The sequence below is a fragment of the Spinacia oleracea genome, chromosome 2 (assembly GCF_020520425.1).
Source record: "Spinacia oleracea cultivar Varoflay chromosome 2, BTI_SOV_V1, whole genome shotgun sequence".
NCBI lineage: Eukaryota > Viridiplantae > Streptophyta > Magnoliopsida > Caryophyllales > Amaranthaceae > Spinacia > Spinacia oleracea.
Genome location: NC_079488.1, coordinates 104,388,194 through 104,412,972, shown reverse-complemented (window position 1 = coordinate 104,412,972; position 24,779 = coordinate 104,388,194). Strand labels below are relative to the sequence as shown.

Below are 24,779 nucleotides of genomic sequence, written 5' to 3'. Positions count from 1 at the left end.
AAGTAACATACCTAAACTAAAAAAAGTACCTCCTTTAAAATTATAAAAAAAAAAAGTAACGTGTCTAAACTATAGAAATAACATATATACCTAAATTCGCAAGTGTGAACTGGTCTCACCATCAGTTGATGATGAGGGCAGTTTCATATATTTCTAAATAATCCAACATTTACTATTTTACAACCCTTTAACTTTTATTACATCCAACCGGTCACCAACTCGATATGACAGGTAACCTATACACGTGTCGTTCAACTATTTGTTATAATTTGATTTTTTTTTTTCAATTTTTTTCTTCCTCCTTCCTTCTCCTATACCGCCTGGCGCATGCAAATATGGGTGTCATCTATTTTTGCAGTGTTTCTACAAAAAATAATACAAACTCCCCAAATTCATTACAGCCCACTTCGAAATGATAACTGGTTTACTTTCAACTAAGTTGAATGACCATTCTTTAGAAAATCAAAACCAAGAATATAATATGATTATTTGCATTATTATATTAAATAAATTATATTTATATTATTATATAATTGACAATAATTTCCAATGATACGTAAGTATTAATTAATATGTTATTACTAATTACTATCTGTATAGTTGTAAGTTAATAAACACTTTAAAATAACATGTACATCACAAATCAACGAACGATCTTTAAAGGTGAGACACAAATAATGATAATATTACTTCTTTACATCAGTGCATTAATTGAAAGTAATGTCTTTCAATAATCATAACATTACTTCTTTACATCAATGCATTAAGTGAAGTACTCGTAGGGAGTATCAAAGAGTTTTTTTCCCCTCCGTGATAAAGTTCCATTGCGGAGTATAAAGAGGTTTATTAAATAGTTTATTTATTTTTTTTTTATTTTTTTTTGACATAGGCTTAAATTTGCATAAAACTTAAAAACATGATTACAACCTATAACTAAAAGCTACCAAAACATTACACTGGGCTTTAGTAGCTATTATACAAAAACTAATTAACACAACTAAATTAGTTGCTTCTCCTTGTATTCCCTGGTTGCTCAAAACCAGTGGTTGATTTCCACATTTGGTTGTCATTTCTTCGCCGAGGACAGACCCGAAGCTGGAATGGTAGACTGTAGGAGAGATCTCTGGAAACCTGTGACACTTGACAGACAAGAAAAGAAGGAGAAGAAAAGGACCTTCACGAGTTGGTTGAGACAACATTGTAAGCGAAACACTTTGCTCACAAAAAAGAGTCATTACCCATGACTCAGAAAGCATGCTATGAAACCTCAAAAATTGAGGAGCAGCGTTTAAATAAAGGATTTTGAAAGCGACCAGAATAAATCTAACCGCTAACCTAAAATGAGAATTAATTGAAATATTAACTCTCAAGAACCAACTAACAACCAAACCCCATGAACAACAAGCCCTACTTCCACACAAACCTCCTTCCCTTAACCAGATTAACACCAATGCCAAGACCACTAACCAAAGACGCACTTCACCAAAACTTAAACACCCTAATTTGGAACAGGAGAGGACACTTATTCTCCTCACCTTCATCCTCCTGCAATCTATTTCCACCCTACTGCTTCCTCAAAGCATCCCCACAACGACCATAACCAAAAACCATAATTACCAAAAATCATAACTACCACAGGGAATTTGCTAACCAGTTCAAAGAGACACCAACAAACTAATTTCATCAAAATAAACAAAACAACCCAAAAGTTACTTAACATACTAAAACCAGAGAAAGCCATAAACAACAAGGCAAGGACTACCAAGGACACGAATTTGGCCAAAATCCACTCCTAATCTTTACCTTTACCGTCAAGATCGGTGTTATCCGACACTATAAGACGGCGGCGACAAGGAATAATTTGAAGTTAAAGCCAAAGGGATACGAAAAATGGGCAAAACCTACTCCTAATCTTTACCTTTACCGTCTAGATCGGCATTTTCCGACACTACAAGACGGCGGCGACACCGAATAATTTAAAGTTAAGCCAAAGATCCCTAGAAATTCGAATCAACACCTTAAACTAGCAATTCCTAATCCAAAATAGAAACCCTAACCCTAAACTTTTACTTTTTACCGACGAGATTATCGGCGGCGGCGTTTAGGATAGATCTGAATTAGGTGATGGTGGTTGAAAATCCGAACAAGCAATCCTTCCCAAAACACACGATGGCTAGCTCTTTACCGGTTGAATTGAACACTAATTACACTAAGATCCGACGAGAAGAGTAGCAAACTAAGAGGAGGTAGAAGCAATCGTCGGCGGAAAGCTTGGCTCCGTCTTCCTCTTCTCTCCCGGAGAAACCACCGCAAACAAGAGGAATCAAGCGATGGTTTTGATCGGTTGCTAAGGCAGGCTCGTCGGCGACCTTAAACTCCGGCCACCAACGAGCCTGCGATGGCGGCGGCTAGGGTTTGAAGTTTTTTTGGGTTTCCTTCTTTGAGAGGAAAGATAGAGAGAGAAAGGGTCGGTCCCTAAGATGATTTCCGTTTATTAAATAGTTAATCACAAATATATTGTTACAAATCGATCGAATACGTACTTGGATTTTATAAATTTTAGATAATTATTACAGATTAATAACTTATATATTATTAATAATAACATAAAACATAATTATTAATATAAGAACTAAATATTAATTGTTTATTAGTTTATATATATATATATATATATATATATATATATATATATATATATATATATATATATATATATATATATATTTTTGATGATAATCACATTCTTTTTTTTTTTTTTGATAAACAAATTAATTCATTGATAAAAAAATCATACGACATCTATATAAAGATTAAAATCTAACAAATACATAACATCGAATCAAAAAAAAATTTCCTTTCACCATAGCTACGATCGTAATATATCAAACATTCTGTATACGGTATACCTCTTTTATATCGTTGTGATTTACAGCCGTCATTGACGAGGGAGTCTATAGATCTGTTGTAGTCGTGACAAATATGATTTTCGTCTGATTCGTCTGGTTGTAGTCGAAAGATTGACATCCTCTTCGATCCCGCATAAATCTTTACCAAAGAAACAACCTGAACTAAACTAAACACCCAAAACTTAACTTGAAACAAACCCACCATAGGGGTACTTACTACACTGAAACAATCAAATCCACCATAAGAGTACTTACTACATTGAAACTATATATATGGTCTTATAAGTTAAATAAGTTTCTTTGAGGTCCTATAAGTTCAAATAAGTTTAGATAAGTTCAGATAAGTTAAGTTCAACCTAAGTTGAAGAGAACACACCCTTAGTGGTTAAATATTATATTGTAGCCCGTGTAACCAGTACATGCAAAAAACTTTGAAGAACGGAGGTAGTATGTATTTAAAGTTACCACTCAATTCCATATTAAATATTAAACATCAAATTTATATTTTAAACCGACAATTTCCGAAATAGAAATAATTAATCAAAGCAACAATTATTTATGAACAGAGGAAGTGCTCAGTTTTCATACCTGAAAAATTTAAAATTTGATTATTGTATTGGTCCCCAAATTACCATCATTTTCCTCTTTTCATCTCGATAACATATTAAATTGTATATCATCATTATTGCTCTCCTTATCTTTCTTTTTTCCCCCTATTGTTTCCTTTAGCTACTCCCGAGTCCCGACTCATAATTCATTCAACTTAAAGTTACGTTGATGAGACAACATATAATTACCTTAGACTAAACTATCTCCCCATTCATGCAAATAATGGGCCCTATAACACATGCTTCCTCAATATTCTTCCCTTAAGACATTCGACATAAACTAACATATCTGCCGAAACTCTTTGCCAATTTCCGTGACAACCTGTATGGAGTATTATTTTATACTTTTTTAAAAATTATTTCTCATTGCAACAAAGTGACAAACTAATAAAGAGTGAAATGTCAGTTTGTTAATATTATATCCGAGTGTCGAAAAACTGATATGAATATTTGAGATAAAATGAAGGGTTTAAGGCTCCAGACAACATAAGTTATAAGTTAACGAAACGAAACGAAACGAAAGAAGTATACTTTAAAATATTTCCTCCTTTATCTCATTTCAACAAGCCAATAAAAGAAACCCCCCTTCTAAAATCAACACATACCGCAATTTCCCAAGAATTGAACATATTGCAGATAAGATGCTACCATGTTTGTTTTCTTTATTTCCCTCTCCCCTTTTCAATTGCTTGGTTTATTTTAGGCAAAACCCACTCTAGAATCTCCCTAATTATTCCAACTATAGTCTAATCTATCACATAATGTAGGATAAACAAATATAATCGTCTCAAAGAAACAAAAAAAATCTAGTCTCATAAATATTTTTCAACATGCCTAAAATAAATAAGGTTGTGTTTGAGAATGACCATTTCATTTCAAATTCTGCATTTCAAATACAAAACTTGAAATTCTCATATCCAATAAAACTATAGAATTCTAAATCAATCATTGCAAATCCACCGTGTTGTTTGAAAAAACTTTAGAATTTCATTTCCAGAAATTGAAATGACATGGTTTCAATTGTAATTTCAAATTACAAGTCATCCAAACAATAGAATTGATCAATTCCATAATTTCAAATAAAATCTCTACATCCAAACACGAACTATAGGATCCGTATTCCATAATTGTGAGATAAAAACCCAATGAGATAAATTGGAGTCCCCAAATCTCGATCTCTACTCTAAACTCTCTAGGGTCCTCCAATAAATGTCAACTCACGAACCAAGAAATGACAAAATCTATGTCTTTTCCTTGACCCATCTACACGTCGACCATGGAACATTCTGAAACTAACTGTACACAGTACACGGTACACCCCTTATATTCATCATCATCTCGACTTTCTAGTTTGTAATTCTATTCATTTACTAACTTTCAGTTCTCCCTTAAAAATCAAGATAATGGATACTTCACAGCAACCACTAGCAACAGAGAGCTTCTCATACAGTTGGCTAGCAACAGAATCATCATCCTTCTCAAACATTAACCATTCTGTCCTCCTTCCAGAAGATCATGATGAACCCAACCACAACTTCGATTTCGATATTTCGATGTCGAAAACCAATCCCTCATCACTCGTTCATGCTGATAAACTCTTCTCCAACGGCCTCATCCTACCTCAATCCATCGACATAAACCCTTCTTCTTCTTCTTCTTCTTCTTCATCACCTTCTCCATTGCTTGTTGTTAATCCCATAATTATTCGTCATCATCATCCATCGCCTTCGTCGTTTCGAAAGATGTTCCTTGGAAAATGGAGTAAATTTGTTCCAGGGAAGATAATCAGCAAGTATGTAAAATGCTTGATTCCGATGAGGGAATCAATTGGCAGGGGTGGAAGGAGAAGAGTTGATGATGTGAATAGGATAGCATGGGAAGTAAAGAGTTGGAGTACTAATAACACTCCTCAAGTTGTTTCTCCTATCAGAGAAACTTCACCTTATTGTTCTGCTTGGAGCGACATTGATGAAACCTCCATTCGTGACGCTATTCTTTACTGTAAAACATCTGGTAATGGTTTATGTTAATTAATCAATCTTAACTTCTCTTTTTTTTTTTTAGTTTAACCATGTAATATATATATTTTGCCTAGTCACGATCTTTTTTTTATGTTACATGTTTGAAACTTAATCATGTAGTTTTTGAAACTTATCCTAGTATAACTCATTGTCAGAGCACCAACTCAACCAAAATGTTAAGCTGATGGTTAAAGCCCCATCATTAGTTTTATACTCTTTCACGTCCCCTCACATGAAAGCTCTTTGGGCTTGGAGCGTGTATATGCAACATAAGCATCCTCGTACCCAGCGCGAAATATTCCACTTTAAAAGGAGGGGTGGATGAGATTTGAACCCGTAAACTTTGCGTCACGCTGACTCTGATACCATGTCAGAGCACCAACTTAACAAAAAGCTTAAAAACCCCAAAATTAGTTTTATATTATGTCACTCATGATCAACTAACTTACAAATGTTAGTAAGTAGTAACCAATATATATAATAGCATAATCAAAGCTTGTAAACTTGTTGAAAGAAGGAGATGATTTCTTTCAAATGGTTGATTGAAGCTATCTAATTGAAGAGGCCCCGCAAAGAGAAATTGCAGATATTGATTTGGTAATGCAATAATAAAATTGCAGCAATTGATTTGGTATTGCAATAATAACATTGCAGCTTTTGATTTGGGCGGGTCCACCACTCGAGCGCGCGCGCACTATTAATAATTTGAACAGAAGGCGCTTGTAATTTAGCAAGCCTCATCTTAATTCTTAGCCATTATGTTGGGCTTATGTCTATCTTGCAAATAATGAACATCACTTTTCATTTTGGTTTACCAAGTTAATCCATTAGGATGTAACCCTCAATTATTCTAGTAGTGCGTATATGATATTGGTACATAGGAGAGTTTCTTAACTACTGCTCCGTATCCATTAGGAGTACGTATGTAGCTGAACAACTACTACATAACTCTAATACGGAATACATGACTTACTTCCCTTGAGAATGTATTGATTCCTCGTCAGTAAAGCTTTGACGATGCTATATAATTATTTTGTGAGTAATTTATATACATGTAAAATTGATAATTTAAATGTTTTTATTTTCATAGTTGAGGCTCGAGGTTGATTGCACTAACTTGTTCAACTTATACACGAAATAATTTAAGAATTGTGATATTTTAAAATAACATTTCATGTATAGTTTTTATTATTTGGACTAGTAATGTAACCATCATCAAAATACAGCTAGATAAAAACTTAACTCACTACAATGGTGTACACAATGCATGAAAAAATGAAATTATTGTCAATATCAAGTCTCGCATACATGCATCATACAACCTTATCACAATAATTTCTTTAACACTCAAATGACTTTTTCTATTTAAAGGATAACCTAAACAGAGTATACAAGTACCACAACTCTTATATATACTCTAAGAATATAAAGATAATGCGTAAAGGTAATATAAACAAAACTTTCTTCTAACCTCCCTTACATGGATCAAACTCTTTTTGGTAAAGGAGAAAGACATCAATTTAAATATATTTCGTATGACGACCTAAGTTATCCATACCCCTGAAAAAATTGTCTTGGTCTAGTGGTTAAGACTGAGGGTCTGTGCATAATAGGTCTCAGGTTCGAATCCCTCCGCCCTCATTTGTAATTTACATTGCCTTTTGTAGCTCATTCGCACCAAAAACTGAAAAGTTATCGATACTCCTGAAAAAATTGTTTTGTAATCTCGTTAGGAGTAAAGTAATGAGCTAATTACCTTACCAAATGAAGAAGATAAATGCATCCACTTAAATGTATGACCTAATGGTTTTACTTTTAAGTTGTCTATACCCATTAAACATAAATTTTATTTTGTTAAGAGTAAAGTAATTAGCTAATTAGCTTACCAAATGAAGGAGTTTCGTAGAGTAATTTGGTTTTTCCTAAAGAAGCTAGAATTTCAAATACTTTAATTAGTTTGTAAAACCAACAATTAGGAAGATTCCAAGGTGGCAAAAACAGGATAGATTAGGTTATAAGGAGTTGCAATGTTTCAAAAATTATATGCAAAACAAGGGAGTAACATATTATTATATGCTCTCGTGTTTTTCTTGTGTTTAGTTTATGAAATGAATATGGTTTTAGTTTAAATAACACAAGTATAATTTGGCTAGGGTGGTGACCACAACCTTAGCTAAATAGCTATTGTTATGTTAGTGTAAAACAACGTAACCCCAAGGGAGCCAATTAGATGAGGAATAGAGATATTGTGTGGGAGTTATAAGGAACATCTTAGCTTGGACACAACCTCACTTTCTGTCCCCTAGCTATTATTTTTAGTTTGCTGTCCCTATATTGGCGGTTTACCAACCGGCTAACTTAGATAAGGCCACTACTATAAGGGACTACCAACAAAGTTACATATTCTTTAGAGATTTGGGATAAAACAATACTCTCATTTTAGAATGCGTTTAGAGGTGCTATTTACACATTGGTCAAGTCAAATACGCTTAGTAAGGTTCAATTATGTCGAAAGGGTCTAATAAGTTTCGATCAGATTTATTGGATATGGTTTAATCATGTGAATAAGGTCCAACCAGGTTAATAAAGTCTAATAAGTTTCAATTAAATAATCCAACCAAGTTAGTAAAGTCCAATAAGTTTCAATCAGGTTTATTGGATAAAGTTTAATTATGCCAATAAGGTCCAACCAGGTCAATAAAGTCCAATAAGTATCAATAAGGTCCAACCAGTTCAATAAAACCCAATATTTAAGTTTCAATCATGTCCAACCTGATAGTTCAGTAGGAACACTTGACAAGAGGGGGGGTGAATTGTTTCTTGGGAACTTGAGTAAGTTTCTTGCGGAATTTAAACAATAAAGAGACTGAGAACAATGAGCGAAGAAAGATATAAAACGGAGGAACCTTCTTGACCCTAATCAAGAAGAACCTCAATACTCTTTTGTATTAATGCAATAACTCTATTACAAATACACTCTTTAACTCGAGTTCCTCTCGAACACGAGTTCCCCACAGCAATCCCCTTCGATTACTGTGCTACTCTTTCTCTCTCTGACTTAACTCTAAGTCGCTCCTTTTCTCTTTGACTTAACTCTAAGTCACTGTTTCTCTCTTTGACTAAACTCTTAGTCGCTCTTTCTCTCTTTGACTTAACTCTAAGTCACTCAAGGATCACTCAATCCTTAAACCCAAAATACAATATGATAGATAGATTCTAGTACGTAATAAAGCTTATAATAATAAGGAACTCAAGGAACACTCTATTTTGCCAACTGATTCTTTTAAAACGTTTAAGCTCTTTAAGATAGATTTTGTAGAAATCAGTTGTATTTTGAAAAGCCAAAACTCTTCTCCTTTTATAGGAGAGTTTTACCTAAGGTTGGGTACCCATGTTCTCCTCAACTACCCACTAACAGTTACTGCTCAGTAACATGGGCATAGTTGGAGAGAAACAAGGGAGACTAAATCAAAACACTAAATGTACGTTAAACAGAAATACGTGGGGAGAGTTTCAAGGAACATGGAAAATCTTTTACTTGAGAAACAAGGATAATAAATCAGAATCCTATGTTTCATTTATTAATTAAATTCATTTTATTTATTAAAAAGATTTTCCAAGTTAAAACTCTTTTATAATTACAGTTAACATATTTCATTTAAAACGTACCAAAATACTTAGGTTCCTTTCGTTCCAAATTACGTATAAACAATATTAAATACTTACATAAATCCTAAACATAAACTCATACGTTGTAGTCTTCATGTTGCACCTTTAGAAGCTTCACTCGAAGACTTCCCAATTTGTTCCTTCTCTGGAACATCGAGGATCCACATAATATATGAGGATCTCGCCTTAGGAACTCGCCTAAGGATCTCGTCTTGCTTAATGATTATTTCTTCAATGTAGTGTCTGACATGGATCAATTATTTGCTTATATTCCACGTTGCTTAGTTTATCCAACTCAGGATCTCCTTAACTTAGCATTATCCCTCTAAGGATCTCGGAACCTATTATGCAACATAACTTAACCAATTGTCAGGAGTTTGCTTTGTCATCATCAAAACTTTAGGGTCAACAATATTCCCCATTTTTGGTGATGACAACAAAAGCAAACTTTCATTAAATGCAGCAATAATCAATTAGCATAAATATAAAGCAATAAATTAAATAAAGTATTTTTATAAAAATTAATCTAAATTTCCTAAATGAAATTAAGGAAAATTGAAATTAATTTTAATAAACGAAAATAAAATTTAAAACGAGAAATAAAATTTTATAAACTTACATCGAGAAGAGAGTAGTGAGACGGACTCAAGTGATCAATTTAAGTTAAGTTTGCATTCATTTCCCCCTGTTGGCATTAACAAAAAGTAGAAAAATACAGTACTAATATATACCGATTATAGCGCCCTCCGATCAACGGTTGGCAAACTAAGTTAGCCTCAAAGTTAAGTTCCAACGTACTAAATTCGAATATAAAACATAATAATTAACAAGCCAAGTTTTTAGAGATACGATCTTTTAGGAGTTCCACAGAAATAAAGGAAGAGAAATTGTATGTTTCCCAACAGATGGTTACATACAAAAAAAATAAAATAAATAAAATAAAAAGTTCCAAAAAAATAAAAAACGTAATGTAACACAAATGGATAGGATCAGGAAAGATGGCTTGGGTATGTAGCAAGTTTAGGTTGTTCCTTTTTCAACTGCATATAGATCCATATCCTTTCTCAATTGCGTCTTTTCATTCTTCCACTTTCTCATCATCATTCTCATTATCATAATATATATCAACAAACAACAGAGAACTGTTCACCTTAGGAACCACCATTTAAACCCTTTCATACTATTTTTTTTTTCTTTTTTTTTTCTTTTTTTTTTTTTTTTTAAATAAAATAAAGCAACGTCTTCCCCTTAATATATACATCATAACCCATTCTTGATGTTCTAGTATTTCAACGAATTCCTCAATTTTTCACACCAAGTTTATAAACTGCAAAGCTTTTCACCAAATATGCATCCTCAACCGAAGAAACACGGTTTGGTGTAATTCCCCCTGAGAACGAACATCCCCATTCCCCGACCGGTTTGAGGACCCCCCACGACCACCGCTGCCTTTTGGCGGGTCGGTGAGGCACCTCGGCGTTTGGATCGTTGCTGGAGGAGGGGTTGACATTGGAGGGTGGTTTAGGGACGATGGTCGGCGTGGCTAGGTGGGCGTCGGACACAGCCGGGTTTGGGTCATCAGCCGCCACCAGCGAAGGGACGTGGGTCACCGACGCTGGTGGCTCGCGTTTCTTTGAGGGATGGGTCAGTTTCGCTGGCAACGCGACAGTGGGCTCCGCGGCTGGGCTCGATCGGTTGGCCGGGTCGAGTCCGGTCGCTGGGCTGAGTGAGACTTGGCCGGTGGTCATGGCTAGCCGAGTCAGGCCGCCGGTAGTGGTGGTTGGTGTTTTAATTTTGGGGATTTTTGATATTTAGGGTTTGAATTTGGGGGTTTTTGATTTTTAGGGTTTCTTTTGTTTGAATTGGTGAAATTTGAATTTGGTGGTGGAATTGGGTATGAGAGATCCATAGGTGTGATCCATTAGCTTTTAATTTTGGAAAAAATAAAATTTAATGAAAAAAAAATAAATAAAAATATGGATATATAAAAAGAAATAAAAATAATAAAAATAATTTGTGGAAAAATAAAAGATGGAAGAAAATTGTAACAAAAAGAATATATCCATGATCCTCCTATTTTAGTGGAACTGTTTTAATTACGTATCTCATATTGCTTGACTAATTAAATACATATTTTAATTTTAATTTTTTTGTTGTTCCTTAACAATGGTAAACTTCAGTTATGCTTCACGCACATGTATTTATAATGGTATATAGTAGCTATGCATAAATCTATAAAAGTCATACCTTGTGAGGAACTTTCCTGCTTACTTATCTCAGCTTGATCATCCCGAGGTCCAATCTCATTTTCCCGTGCTTCTTTCTGCTTGTTTACTTTGCATGTTCCTTGCACAAATTTTCATTAGTTGTACCAAACAGTATATTATCAACGTAAAATTGTACAACTAGTGAGTCAGTTCCTTTTGATTTTAAGAATAAAGTTTTGTCATATCTGTTTCGTTTAAAATCATTTTTCAGAAGGATTTTAGATAATATTTCGCACCACGATCTTGTAACTTGCTTTAACCCATGGAGAGCTTTGTCAGGCTTATAGATGTGATTTGAAAATTCATGATTTTTATAATGGGGAGGTTGTTCCACACAGACGTCCTTTTTAAAAAATTCATTTATGGAGACACGTTTGACGTCCATGTGGTACAACTTAATTTCTGTAAAGGCTGCAAAAACAATTAAAGTTTTTATAGTTTCTAATCTAACAACAGGAACAAAAGTTTCTTCGAAATTAGTACCTTCCTGTTGATTGTAGCCTTTAACAACTAACCTTGCTCTGTTCCTGACCATTGTTCCACATTTATCAAGCTTGATCCTGTACATCCATTTGAGTTCTATCCCCTTCTGGTTATTTGGCTTGATTATGGAGAGGAACGCATGGAAAGTACAGAAGTTCCTAATTTCAGATCTTGTCACAGTTCCTCTTTCAATGTCGCTGACGATCAGATCCATTGGAGAGGAACTCTGATGTTTCCATGGCTTAGGTTGAGATTGAGCCACAAGAATATTCAAACTTTCCTCAGTTACTTCTGTTTCTTGAGTTCCTTGAGATCCTCGAGTTCCTTGTTCCTCTTGAATAATAGGGTGATCCTCAGGAACAGGAACTTCTGGATCATGAACTCTAAGATCTTGTTCCTCTTGAGTAGGAACTCCCTGATTCACTTTGATTTCTTGAACTCCTGATTCAACTGTCTCTTTATGTTGTCTAGCTGGAGAAGTTTCCTCATTGTTATCTGTGAAGTGAATCAAACCATTTTCGAAATCCTTCTGTTCCTGAACTTCATTAGTTTCATCAAGCATAATATGTACATTTTCAACTCTTTTAAAAGAGTCTTTAAGAGAGGTGTTCCTGTCAGGCAACTGAAAGAACCTACCATGTACATCAGATTTAACATTATCGAGGTAGGTTGTGTGTTCTTTGCTAAGTTCCATTGCCTTGTCACTTTGAGCCTTTATTACGATAAGCTTTTTAAAAATGTCTAGAGTTTCTATCAATAATTCCACTAATTTATTTACAGACAGAGATTGAAGAGTTGAGGAACTTACTTCACTTGATGGATCTTGTGTTGATTCATCGATCTTTGCCATAAGACAAAGGTTTGCTGTTTCTTCTGGTTGATCCTCATCTTCTTCCGAGTCAGTGGCTTCTTCCCAAGCTTCGATCATTGCCTTCTTGAAGTTGGGCTTGGCAAAGGTGGATTTGTTGAATCTTTCCTTATATTGATCCTTTCCCTTGCCTTTCCCTTTTTCATTTTCCCACTGAGGGCAGTCTTTGATTTGATGGTCAGAATCACCGCACTTGAAACATCCTTGGTCAGACTTGGAACCGCTTAGTTTTCTCATTGAGTTCCTTCCTCTTAGATTTCCAGGTTTAGAGTTCCTGTAAAATCTTTTCATTCTTCTGACCAACGTAGCAACCTCATCTTCATCAGGTTCTGAGTCCTCCTGTTCCTCAGCCTTGAGAGCAAGGCCTAGGTTCTCAGGAACAGCTGCTCCTAGATGTAATTCATGAGTCATCAAGGATCCCGCCAATTGTTCAATGTTGAATTTGGTGAAATCCTTTGTTTCGAACAATGCTGTGACCTTGGTTCTCCATCTATCATCCTGTGGCATGCTCCTTAGGATCTTCCTAACCTGTTCATCAGAGGGAATATTTCTTCCAAGAGAAACTAGTTCATTAGTAATATTAGTGAAACGAGTAAACATTTCCTGTATTGTTTCTCTTGGTTGCATTTCAAAACGTTCATACTTAGACATTAATAAATCAATTTTTGAACGTTTGACCTCATTAGTTCCTTCATGAGTTATTTGAAGGAGATCCCAGATTTGCTTTGCGCTCTTGCACCCTATAACTCTGTTATGTTCATGAGGTCCAAGGCCGCAATGCAAGATTTTCACAGCCATTGCGTTGATTTCAAATTTCTCAAAATCTTCCTTAGTAAAGTCAGACATGGGTTTAGGAACTACCTCATTTTGAGCATTGATCATTGTTACCTCGAAATCACCGACTTCTATGACTCGCCAGACTTGATAGTTCTCTGCCTTGATGTAGATCTCCATCCTGTTCTTCCAGTAGGTGTAGAATTTTCCGTTGAACATTGGAGGTCTTTGAGTGGAATAACCTTCCTCGAGTTTCTCGTAAGCGTTCATACTTTCCAGGAACTTTTTCTCAACAGGGTTTCCTGTATTTTTGTGAGATCCGGCTCTGATACCAACTGATAGTTCAGTAGGAACACTTGACAAGAGGGGGGGTGAATTGTTTCTTGGGAACTTGAGTAAGTTTCTTGCGGAATTTAAACAATAAAGAGACTGAGAACAATGAGCGAAGAAAGATATAAAACGGAGGAACCTTCTTGACCCTAATCAAGAAGAACCTCAATACTCTTTTGTATTAATGCAATAACTCTATTACAAATACACTCTTTAACTCGAGTTCCTCTCGAACACGAGTTCCCCACAGCAATCCCCTTCGATTACTGTGCTACTCTTTCTCTCTCTGACTTAACTCTAAGTCGCTCCTTTTCTCTTTGACTTAACTCTAAGTCACTGTTTCTCTCTTTGACTAAACTCTTAGTCGCTCTTTCTCTCTTTGACTTAACTCTAAGTCACTCAAGGATCACTCAATCCTTAAACCCAAAATACAATATGATAGATAGATTCTAGTACGTAATAAAGCTTATAATAATAAGGAACTCAAGGAACACTCTATTTTGCCAACTGATTCTTTTAAAACGTTTAAGCTCTTTAAGATAGATTTTGTAGAAATCAGTTGTATTTTGAAAAGCCAAAACTCTTCTCCTTTTATAGGAGAGTTTTACCTAAGGTTGGGTACCCATGTTCTCCTCAACTACCCACTAACAGTTACTGCTCAGTAACATGGGCATAGTTGGAGAGAAACAAGGGAGACTAAATCAAAACACTAAATGTACGTTAAACAGAAATACGTGGGGAGAGTTTCAAGGAACATGGAAAATCTTTTACTTGAGAAACAAGGATAATAAATCAGAATCCTATGTTTCATTTATTAATTAAATTCATTTTATTTATTAAAAAGATTTTCCAAGTTAAAACTCTTTTATAATTACAGTTAACATATTTCATTTAAAACGTACCAAAATACTTAGGTTCCTTTCGTTCCAAATTACGTATAAACAATATTAAATACTTACATAAATCCTAAACATAAACTCATACGTTGTAGTCTTCATGTTGCACCTTTAGAAGCTTCACTCGAAGACTTCCCAATTTGTTCCTTCTCTGGAACATCGAGGATCCACATAATATATGAGGATCTCGCCTTAGGAACTCGCCTAAGGATCTCGTCTTGCTTAATGATTATTTCTTCAATGTAGTGTCTGACATGGATCAATTACTTGCTTATATTCCACGTTGCTTAGTTTATCCAACTCAGGATCTCCTTAACTTAGCATTATCCCTCTAAGGATCTCGGAACCTATTATGCAACATAACTTAACCAATTGTCAGGAGTTTGCTTTGTCATCATCAAAACTTTAGGGTCAACACAACCAGATTAATAAAGCCCAATAAGTTTTAATCAGGTCCAATCAAGTCAATGATGTCCAATAAATTTCAATTAGGTCCAACGTGAACATTAATGTCCAATAAGTTTCAATCGGGTCCAACCGAATCATTAATGTCCAATAAATTTCAACCAATTTCAATCAGCTTACTCTCATGCAATCAAGTTTAATCAAATATAAACAAGTTTCAGTTAAATCTAATAAATCCAGATAAATTCATGTCTTATTAGATGAAAAAAAAAATGCACCTTTAACCTATCCTTATAGATTTGTAAAACAAACGAAGACAAAGAAGGGGACCAGGGACAAGCAAGGGTGCGTGGACATGTTGGAAATTAAAGGCAAGCAAATATCATTGTTACTACCCCTTAAAGCAAGGCCAAAACAATGGTAGATTTTGGGTTCATTCTTACAATTACCATTGTGATTTATACCCTATAAGCCGGTTTAATTTCTCCATGCACACTCAGTTTACAAGCCACAGCCTATTACGGAGTAATAAGTTAATAAAGGTTGTATTGTACACGACATAAACACATAATGGCTTCAAATGTGATGTAAAGTCAAAATGATGAATGCCGAGTCCACGTGAAGCTCGCACTAAGCCAATTAATGTTTCTGCCCTACCAATTAACCCAAGCTTTTAGGACCATCAACGAGTCAATTAATTAGTCAATATGTTTATATATACTTATATCGGTGATGATAAAGATCGCAATTTGCAACAATTGAAACTTGTCGCAATCCTACGTGGCATATTTTTAATGGTGTCACATGGGCGCCACATATGTCATGAGTCATCAAACTACTTCAATACTAAATTATTACTACTCCGTATGAAAATTGGGAATTAAGTATATATATAATACAGTCGATACAAAAGAAGGAAACAAATATTTAATATATCAATATATGTATAGTAATTATGTATTTCGTTTTATCTTGTAAATTACAAATTATAAAATAAAAATTATAATCTATTAATATATTTTTGTTTAACTAAAGAAATACATTAATTTATAATCTAACAATATATTTTTGTAAATAAAAATTTATTAATTTATAATACATTAATGCATAATATTATTGTTAATTTTAAGGACTCCATATTAGGTTAGTTTTCCGAAAAAAATCATTAATGTATAATAAAATTCATGTATTATAAAATTCATGAGTTAATGTATTACTCCGTATAAAATTCATGAATATACATTAATTTATAATATTACTCCGTATTTTCTAAGTTCATATTCCTTGTACCATGTTAATGCATATTCATGAATCATGAGTTAATTTAGGTGATTCGGATACACACTAATTACTAGCAAAAATTGATTTTTTTTTTCTTTTTATAAAAATCAAGTGCAGGTGTATTCATTTGATTGTGGGAAAAATTTTGTTCGCCCATTGAAGAACAATTTTAATTTTATTTCCTATATAAATAATGTAAAAGTATTTTTTAATTTCCTATACAAGTTATAAATATTTTTCTGAAATAAAAAATTACATTGACCATTCCGTATTTAATATCTGATTGCAAACATATTGTAGGGAAACCACACATTACTTACTTAGTGTTTTAGGCTCCAACTCATAAAATAAATCATGCATTTCCTCCATCATTGCATCTACATCTGTTGGCATCTTTTTGTGCATTATTATTGAATGCTTCTAAAAAATCGAGGTCCAATATGTTCAGAACTGTACGTTAGGTGATTGTTGCACTAGTATAAATGTGAAATCACCTTGTTGATACATTTGTTGCTATACATCATCATCTGGAATCATATGTGTCTTTGCATTGTCTTATTGGATGAATATGGTTTTCGACCTTCACTAGGTGGCCATTTTTCTTTGATTATTGGCATGATTTAGTTGATTAGCATGCTCCTTGTCACCTTTTGATTGACTGATTCAATCACCTTGGTCACTAAATGCCCCCTTGCTTATGTATTTTGAACTTTCCTGGTTCATTGTAAATGATTAAAACTATGCATATCTTCCATATAAAATACATTCCTTCCGTGTTTTGAATCTTAGTCTTGCAACAACGTTAAAAGTATGGCATTGTAGGGGTAGGTTTTATGTATAACCAAACGAAAATGATAAAGGTCGCAACATGCGACCTTTAAGCCCTGTCACAATGATGACATGTCATGCTTATGTGTCGTGATTTAAATTGGAAACTAAAATATTTAAATTATATAACCTATTATATATATTTCAAAAAAAAGTAGGAAAATCTTAATATTATAATTTGTTTCTTTCTTTATATCGATTTCCTTATTTGCATATTTTCATAGTAAAAATATTGCATTGATAGCAAAAATATTGTGATGACGCAAACCTACGTGGCGCCTATATGTACCGATTAGATTCGAACACGTAAGATTGCGACAAGTAAATGTTGTCGCAACTTGCGACCTTTATCATCACCCATAACCAAAACCGTGTATTAAAGAATGAAAAAGGCGAACGTTTTATTTATTGGTGGATAGTTTGCAGAAGTTTATGATAATTGCGAAGGAAAAATGTGACGCAAAAAGTTGAAAAAATTGTCAGAAGTGGGATTTGAACCCACGCCCTCTTACGAAGACCAGAACTTGAGTCTGGCGCCTTAGACCACTCGGCCATCTTGACATTTTTGATACTTTTGTTATGCTGAATTATATAAATCTTTTAACATATAAATTTTGCCTACATTCATGTTTAACGTTTTAACATCACTGCATCAGGGTACATCGGTCATCTACCCCGCCAGCTGCCAGCAGAACGTTTTAAGTTTTTAACTCACCCTGAGTGACGACTCGGCGACGCCGACCCAACCTCCAGTCCTCCACCCTCAGCGCCACCGTCCGAATACATCTTCTGCACATTTCATTTCAAGCAACTTGGTCCGAAATTGGTGGTTGATCACTGCGTTTCTCTCTCTCCTCTCTACAGCAATGAACCTAGTTCAGTATCAATCAATGGCACCTCCTCATCCTCCCCCTCCTCAACAATGGGGTCCATCAATTCCTCCAAACCCACCTCCTTCAAGCACTTTCTGGAACCCCTTTAATGTCCAACACCGCTTGAAAGACTTACATGAAACTCTCTCTCTCGCAAATGCACTGTAAGTTTTGCTTTTATTTCCCTGATTTATTCTTTATTGTAAATTTGTGTTTAATTTACTTAATTTTTGGTTGGGTTGTATATGGTAGGCAAAAAGAGATGGAGATGTTGATGAAGGTTAAGGAAGGAAAGGGGGGTAATGGTGGAAATGTTGATTGTTCAATTAATAGCTCAGAAGTTGATGAATTTTCTACGTTTTTTGAAGATAATAGGATTGATTTGGGTGCTCAAGAATTGATTTCAGTGGAGGCTGCAAATGGGTTGATGTCAAAATTAAGGTTTTTGATTGAGCCTTTTAGGTTTGTTACTGATGCTGGGATCCCATGGGAGGAGAAGTCTGCTGTTGTTAGATTGAGTAACAAGGTTAACAAGTCCAAACGGAATAAGCTGTGGAGGAAGAGGAAGAGACGGCGTGTTGCAGAAGTGCTTGCTAAGGTTGATTTTATGTTGTTGATTATTGTTTCAATTGATCATTTCAAGCTTTTGACCTGATTTGTCAGCCTTGGAGTTTGTTTCTGTTAGCTGATTTTCTTATGGTGTACAGGCAGGCGAGCAATTCCAGAAATTCGATCGAGAAGCTGATGAATGGAGGGCTAAAGAAATTGCCAAGGATATGGCGCAACAAAAGGTATCATGTGTTGCATTAACTTGCTATTTTAAGTTTAATTGTTACTCGTAGTTGATAGCATGTGTTGCGTTTACTTGTCTTTGTGACTTGCAAATTCTGAGGGCTGTGGCATTTGATGCTTAAACAGAATGCCTTAAGATAATTGGTTAAGTGTATGCACTCATGGTGAACTTCATCTCGAATGAGGCACTATGAGCATGGTATTGGTATTTCATGGTAGTTCTTAAGTGGTAGTGAACTGCCTGTTTAGTCTTGTTTTTCAGCTTTTCTGCTTCTTTCTGTTTCAATGTATATACTCCTGTATTTCTTGACATTAGAACTTGTATATGGCGCATATGCTACTATGCCAGTAGGCCCAGTACCAGTTTAGATATAACGGATGTCTGGAAGCTTCGTGTTGAGCATAATATCACAGAATGTAGCTGTGAGATCAATAAATATTATTGAATTGGAGGACGGTGCATATGACTATGTGTTCTATAGCTTGAATCTCACTTCCCTGGCCACTTCATTGAAAGAATCACAGGAGACACGGCAGCTTGACTAAGAGGAACTACCATGAATCTTATTTTCAGTTGCTTGATTCTAGTTTTTACTTTTCTGTCATTTCTATTGAATTTTTAAATTAAACTTTCGGCTTCTTAGTCATCTTTGTCTTTGTCTATGATAAGTATATATCAATTGTGTCGTAACTTTTGCATTCATTCTCTAGGTTTAGCTGAGTTAATCTCTGCGTAGATGGATTTAGATACTTTGTTGATGTCTTAGCTGTGTGAATAGTCCTACTTGACAGATGTATTTAAATTGTTTGGAACACTTGCCATCTTCACATAATGTCCACCTTCCTGCCGTACCGCCATTTTTTTCTTCTTGTTGCACTCTTTATAGTCTTATGGAATATTATGCTTTCTGTGAACAGAGAGACCAATGCTTACTTGATCCCCTAACTTTGTTAGTGGCTGACTGGCTGTTCATCCTGTCATTTGTTATGTGTTTTGATTTGGTTCTCTTGCTGGTTTTCCAAATGCAGGTTGAAAAAATGAAGGTGATTGCAAAACAGAAGGCTAAGGAGGAAAGGAAGAAATTGGAAGCTGAGGTGAGAAAATGCCTGCTCAGAAGCATTGTTTTATTCGTTCTAAAGCTTAAATAAATGCTCAGAAGCTGAGTGACTTTGATATCAACATATCCTCCATCTCCATCAAAGTAAAATTTGCCAGTGATTTCTAAGCTTAACTAAAGTATATGAGCTATTTGTTTATTCTGTCTGTCATCTGGTCACCTTCTTGCCTTTCCACTCAACTCTCGGAATAATTTTATTTGCATTTGTTGCAATATATAATACGAAGTACGGAAGTAATATGCAAACATTTTGGTAGTGGAGCCTTCTCTGAGAAATGTCCAGTTTCAAGACCTATCAGGAGATCTATGTGGTGCATACATGTAGCATATAACTCTGAACTTTTTTGGTTATAGATATATTCTTCTGTTTCTGACAATTAATCATTAAACAAACATGTTTCAGCTTGAGCTGGCTCTGATGGTTGAGAAGTTGCAAGAACTGCGGTCTGTCAGGATACAGAAGTTAAAAAAACAAGGTATGTGCTAGGACTTCTTGCAAGTGATTACATATTTCAATTACCCAGCAAAATATCAAAATTAGTGAGCTAATGATTATTCACATAACCCGATACACCAACAAGCTTAACACTTATGCAAGAATGATATTTGCGACTTTGCGTGTTGAAAATGCACCTCAACTTGTAATGTAAATAATTTAATTTTAGACATAGCTGCTGGGTCGTTCCACTTTTGTTTGTCTTCATATCTCTATAGAGGTGCTAGTAGGTTATCATGAACTTGTAGGTTTCCTCGTTATGACCATGCTTAAAAAGGTTACTAGCCTTCTATGTATCTATATTGTAAATCTGTGCCACTTCCTCATGGCATAAACTTCAAAAGTCAGGCTTTGCTTTCTACTTAGGAGTTGTTTGTCAGAGAAGGAATGGAATGGGTGTTAAGGAACTTCTGTCACTCTCACTGTGCGCTTGGTTTATAATTTTGTTCATGCCTTTTTACCACTTGGTCAGATTGAGATCACTCTAATCCTTAGTGATTATTCTCTCCTCTCCGTATTAGACGTGAAAAAATAAACAATCGCCATCTCCCCTGTTATCCATAACCCCAGCACTCTTGTGATGTCCCCATTGGCGCTATTCTGGTTGACTTTTCGTAGATTTAACAAATTAATCAGACTTCACCTAATATTTTCCTAATACTATATCAAACAGATCCGTGGGGCGAAATTTTGGCTGTTAGACCTCAAACATCTATTGAACCTGATTACCTAACTTGGGATTTCAGAAATTGAAAAAAAGAGAACCCAATCTAGTATTATGAAGAAATGACAAGTGTAACTTGCAAGTTTGCAATTGATACCAAGCCTTTCTCTTTCTTAAATCTTGAGTCCTTTACTTTACCTTGAAGAAAGCTTCCCCTTCCATGATTTCATGATAATTTATGCTGACACTATTGACGTCACAATCATGCAGGGCACTTTCTTCCCGAAGAAGATGACAAATTTCTTGAGAGAATTCAAGCTGCAGTTGAAGAGGAAGAGCGCCAAGCCAAGGCTGCTGCAGCCACAGATGCAGCCAAGGATGCTATTGCAGCTGCTGAAGAATCTAGAAAGGTTTCCCAGGGTGCCAAGTTAGATTCAAAGGATGAAAGAAGTAACTATGATGATGAAGAAAATCAAGAGCAGAGAGCTGAAAGTAGAAGTGGACTTGGCTCTCTGGCATCCACTAGCAAAGAGTCTGAAAAGCAAGGCTCTGATGGACAAAGCCATGGTGCTTATGACTATGTGGCTAATTTACCCCCAGAGTTCTATCACTATTATCATGGAAGTAATACTGACATGGGTACTCTCATTGAGGTAATCTAAAATTGGTTTACAAATTCACTCTAGGTTTTGCATAGATTTTGTTGCAACTCTTTCTTGCTCTCTCTTAACAAATATTTTAAGATCACCCTTTGTAGTAGGCCGTGTGAATGCGTATGTGGAATACTTGAATGGATTATGAGGAACCCTCGGATTTAATATCCGAAGGTGAAATTTTGATAAAGAGGTGCATGGGTCAGAATAGGGATCTTTATAGGTTGTTCTTAGTCTGTACAGCCATTGTGACCCAAAATTACTATGCTCATGGAATGTTTCTGACATGCCATAGCTTACAACTGACTGAGGCATGCCAGAGTACCAGACAAGTTTGTTGAATCTTGATGTTGGATTTTTGGGTGATGTGGATCCTGGATGATGTCTGAGGCCCCTAATATGATAGCCACACTGACTTGAGCTAAAGCCCAAAGCCTATGGCCGTATTAACGAGATATCACTGAGCCAAGGATCGGTAATGTAGACTAGGTAGATGTTAGGTACCTTAGAACCTGACTGGCACTGAGAATCTGAGATCCATCATTGAGCCGTGTTTAGGGAAAAAATAGAAACCAGCATAATTGTATGCGTGTATTTTTTTAGGAACCCTCACAGGAATGTGGTGTGCCCTTTATTCAACTGCTCTGTCTTGAACCAATATTTATAATTTTATGCCGTTACTATGAATTTCGTTATAGATAAGCTGACAGGATCGAAGTTCCCAAGGTCACATAGGTTAATAATGGCTTCTAGAACAAAGATAAGACAGGGTCCCTGTTAAGAACTGATAATTTTGAGCAGAAAATTAGTGGCAGATTATGTAACAATTGATTGATAGATGAACGAACACGAAATGGGATTCAAAACTAGTGACTTGAGGCTCCAAGTTTAGTGACTTGTGGTCACCACTCTCCAAAGCTTAAGCTTTACCATATTCTCAACATGCCTCTCATAACCTAATATGCTCTTATTTATAACCATTCTACTACATCTACCTAACTTGTCTTCGACCTAATATTACTCACTACCTATTATGCCCTTTCCCTTACACTTGATTATTACAGTCCCATGGGGATCAAGAGTCTGTTGACCAGTGGCATGCCTATGTTTGACTTGTGACTCTTTCAGAGTCTTCCCCAATAAGTAAGGAAAAAGGTTAGAGATCAAGGGAAGTAAATTAAATTTCCCTTGGTCATAGATGTGAGGACAATGAGGATTTTGGGCATCTGCTTCTGCTAGACCTAGCCAGTAATTGCTTGTTTGCTTGTGCTAAATTCCACTAGTCCACTGTTCCTGTTTATGTCGTTGAAGTTATCCAATTTCTAATACATAGGTCCGGTTAGCATTAGAGATTTTCCAACTCTTGGCATTGGAGTTTCCATCAACCTGGTTCGTGTTGCACCTTGATTACTTTGTAACGAGCTTCAAGGATTATCAATAACTGCATAAAAAGCTGGATTATTTTTGTTCTACTTTTTTGTGTTCCTTTTTTAAGAATGGTGTTTTTTATTGACATTATTCGGGCCCTAATCATTTTTTGTAGGTTCGGAGAACATGGGATGCATATTTAAGACCTGGGGGAAGGTAAGAACTATCCTCCACCCTACACTTGTGGTGCTTTCTATGTTAAGGAACTTTGTGGTTCAGTTTTTGTCTTCTATGTTTAATTAGTATGGTTTGAGAATGATAAGAACTTTCGCTGATGAATAGGGAAAGATTACTAAATACTTCGTATAACTTAGGATCTTAGATCATTTTCAGACACTGCTGACGAATTCACTTAAAAGAATACATGGTACAACTATCTTAGTTTTTGACAGTATCACTAGCACTGAAACATTTCCAATGCCGCACCTTCTTCCAAGCGATGGATAGCAAAGTTTCTCTTCAAGTGGTTTTCATTTATTGCTTTTGTGTTTCTTCAAGCATGCTCACAGTGACTTGTATTTTTATACGTGTTTCAGTCGGATTCCTGGTCACTGGATTCAACCACCCCTTCCAGCAGACGAAGTATGGGCATCATATCTTGTGCAGCAAAGATGATATCTTAATATTAGTCGCCCTGCAACTCTGCAAGTTTCTGAAGAACTGTTGATATTCAATTGTTCTCATCCTTGATAAACAGCAAGGTGCATCAGCATCATCTTGTTGTTGCTGCTGCCTAGATTCCATTGAATATGGATAATTGTACTGATGCATTCTGTGTTGGGACGGAGATCAAATAACAATGATGATAAGGAAATACGATCTCTATAGACTGAGAGAGAGCAGATGAAATGCTCTCCAGCATGTCAAACACCACCACCACCTTGATTCTGTCTTCACCCATGGGTCAAGTTTAGCATTAAAAAGCTTCGCTTTAGCGATTACATCCAAAAGTGCTCTCCCAGGGGATAACTAAGATATTCTTCCTTGAAGGTGTCCAGCCAGTTTGACCCATCGCGAGGTCATCTTTCGTGTGTTAGACCTATAATTGGTAATTTGATTTGCTAAACTGTACATACTTCAATTGAATTCACATATTTCTGTATTTCACAAAGTGTGTACATTTGAATAATTTACTCACTCTGACTCCGCTGGTCTGCTGAATGGTTCTCCTTCTGGTACGATCATGGTCTGCTGGTTGGTTCAGGAATTACGTACAACATTTCACTCTGACTCCACAGTATGTAGGATGTCTGTTAGTTAGGTATCTCGTTCACTGGCCTCTCAAGCTCATACACCCTGGCAACTGCAACTTGTCTTCGACATCTTCGTTTTTACGCCGTTGTTTTTTTTGTTTTGCACTTCGAAATAAATAATTCAGTGACAGATAACTTGCACATACGTCGTCATACTAGTACAC

General features: G+C 35.5%; 2 protein-coding genes and 1 non-coding gene across 3 annotated transcripts; 2 read left to right on the top strand and 1 right to left on the bottom strand.

Moving 5' to 3' along the window:
* The first annotated feature begins 4,488 nt into the window (after positions 1-4,488).
* LOC110788945 (probable membrane-associated kinase regulator 6) lies at positions 4,489-5,712 on the top strand. Its single transcript, XM_021993586.2, has 2 exons — positions 4,489-4,829; positions 4,918-5,712. Exons 1-2 carry the CDS (start codon positions 4,794-4,796, stop codon positions 5,545-5,547), a joined length of 666 nt encoding a protein of 221 aa, XP_021849278.2. The 5' UTR covers positions 4,489-4,793; the 3' UTR covers positions 5,548-5,712.
* A 12,104-nt stretch (positions 5,713-17,816) lies between these two features.
* TRNAL-CAA (transfer RNA leucine (anticodon CAA)) lies at positions 17,817-17,900 on the bottom strand. The gene has a single exon. It is a non-coding gene; the product is annotated as a tRNA-Leu (tRNA).
* Positions 17,901-17,990: 90 nt separating this feature from the next.
* On the top strand, positions 17,991-24,760 carry LOC110790106 (U11/U12 small nuclear ribonucleoprotein 59 kDa protein). The gene is made up of 8 exons (XM_021994866.2): positions 17,991-18,375; positions 18,464-18,809; positions 18,919-19,002; positions 20,033-20,098; positions 20,525-20,597; positions 21,552-21,934; positions 23,478-23,518; positions 23,899-24,760. The coding sequence occupies exons 1-8, from the start codon at positions 18,206-18,208 to the stop codon at positions 23,975-23,977; spliced, it is 1,242 nt and encodes a 413-aa protein (XP_021850558.1). The 5' UTR covers positions 17,991-18,205; the 3' UTR covers positions 23,978-24,760.
* Positions 24,761-24,779: the final 19 nt, after the last annotated feature.

What these genes read in the sequence shown, in the direction of transcription:
- LOC110790106 (XM_021994866.2), top strand. Translation starts at nt 18,206, where the DNA reads ATGAACCTAGTTCAGTATCAATCAATGGCACCTCCTCATCCTCCCCCT. An exon ending in CTCTCTCTCGCAAATGCACT is followed by an intron (nt 18,376 to 18,463) that starts GTAAGTTTTGCT and finishes TGTATATGGTAG; the next exon opens with GCAAAAAGAGATGGAGATGT. An exon ending in TATTTAAGACCTGGGGGAAG is followed by an intron (nt 23,519 to 23,898) that starts GTAAGAACTATC and finishes TACGTGTTTCAG; the next exon opens with TCGGATTCCTGGTCACTGGA.
- LOC110788945 (XM_021993586.2), top strand. Translation starts at nt 4,794, where the DNA reads ATGGAACATTCTGAAACTAACTGTACACAGTACACG. An exon ending in CTAACTGTACACAGTACACG is followed by an intron (nt 4,830 to 4,917) that starts GTACACCCCTTA and finishes TTAAAAATCAAG; the next exon opens with ATAATGGATACTTCACAGCA.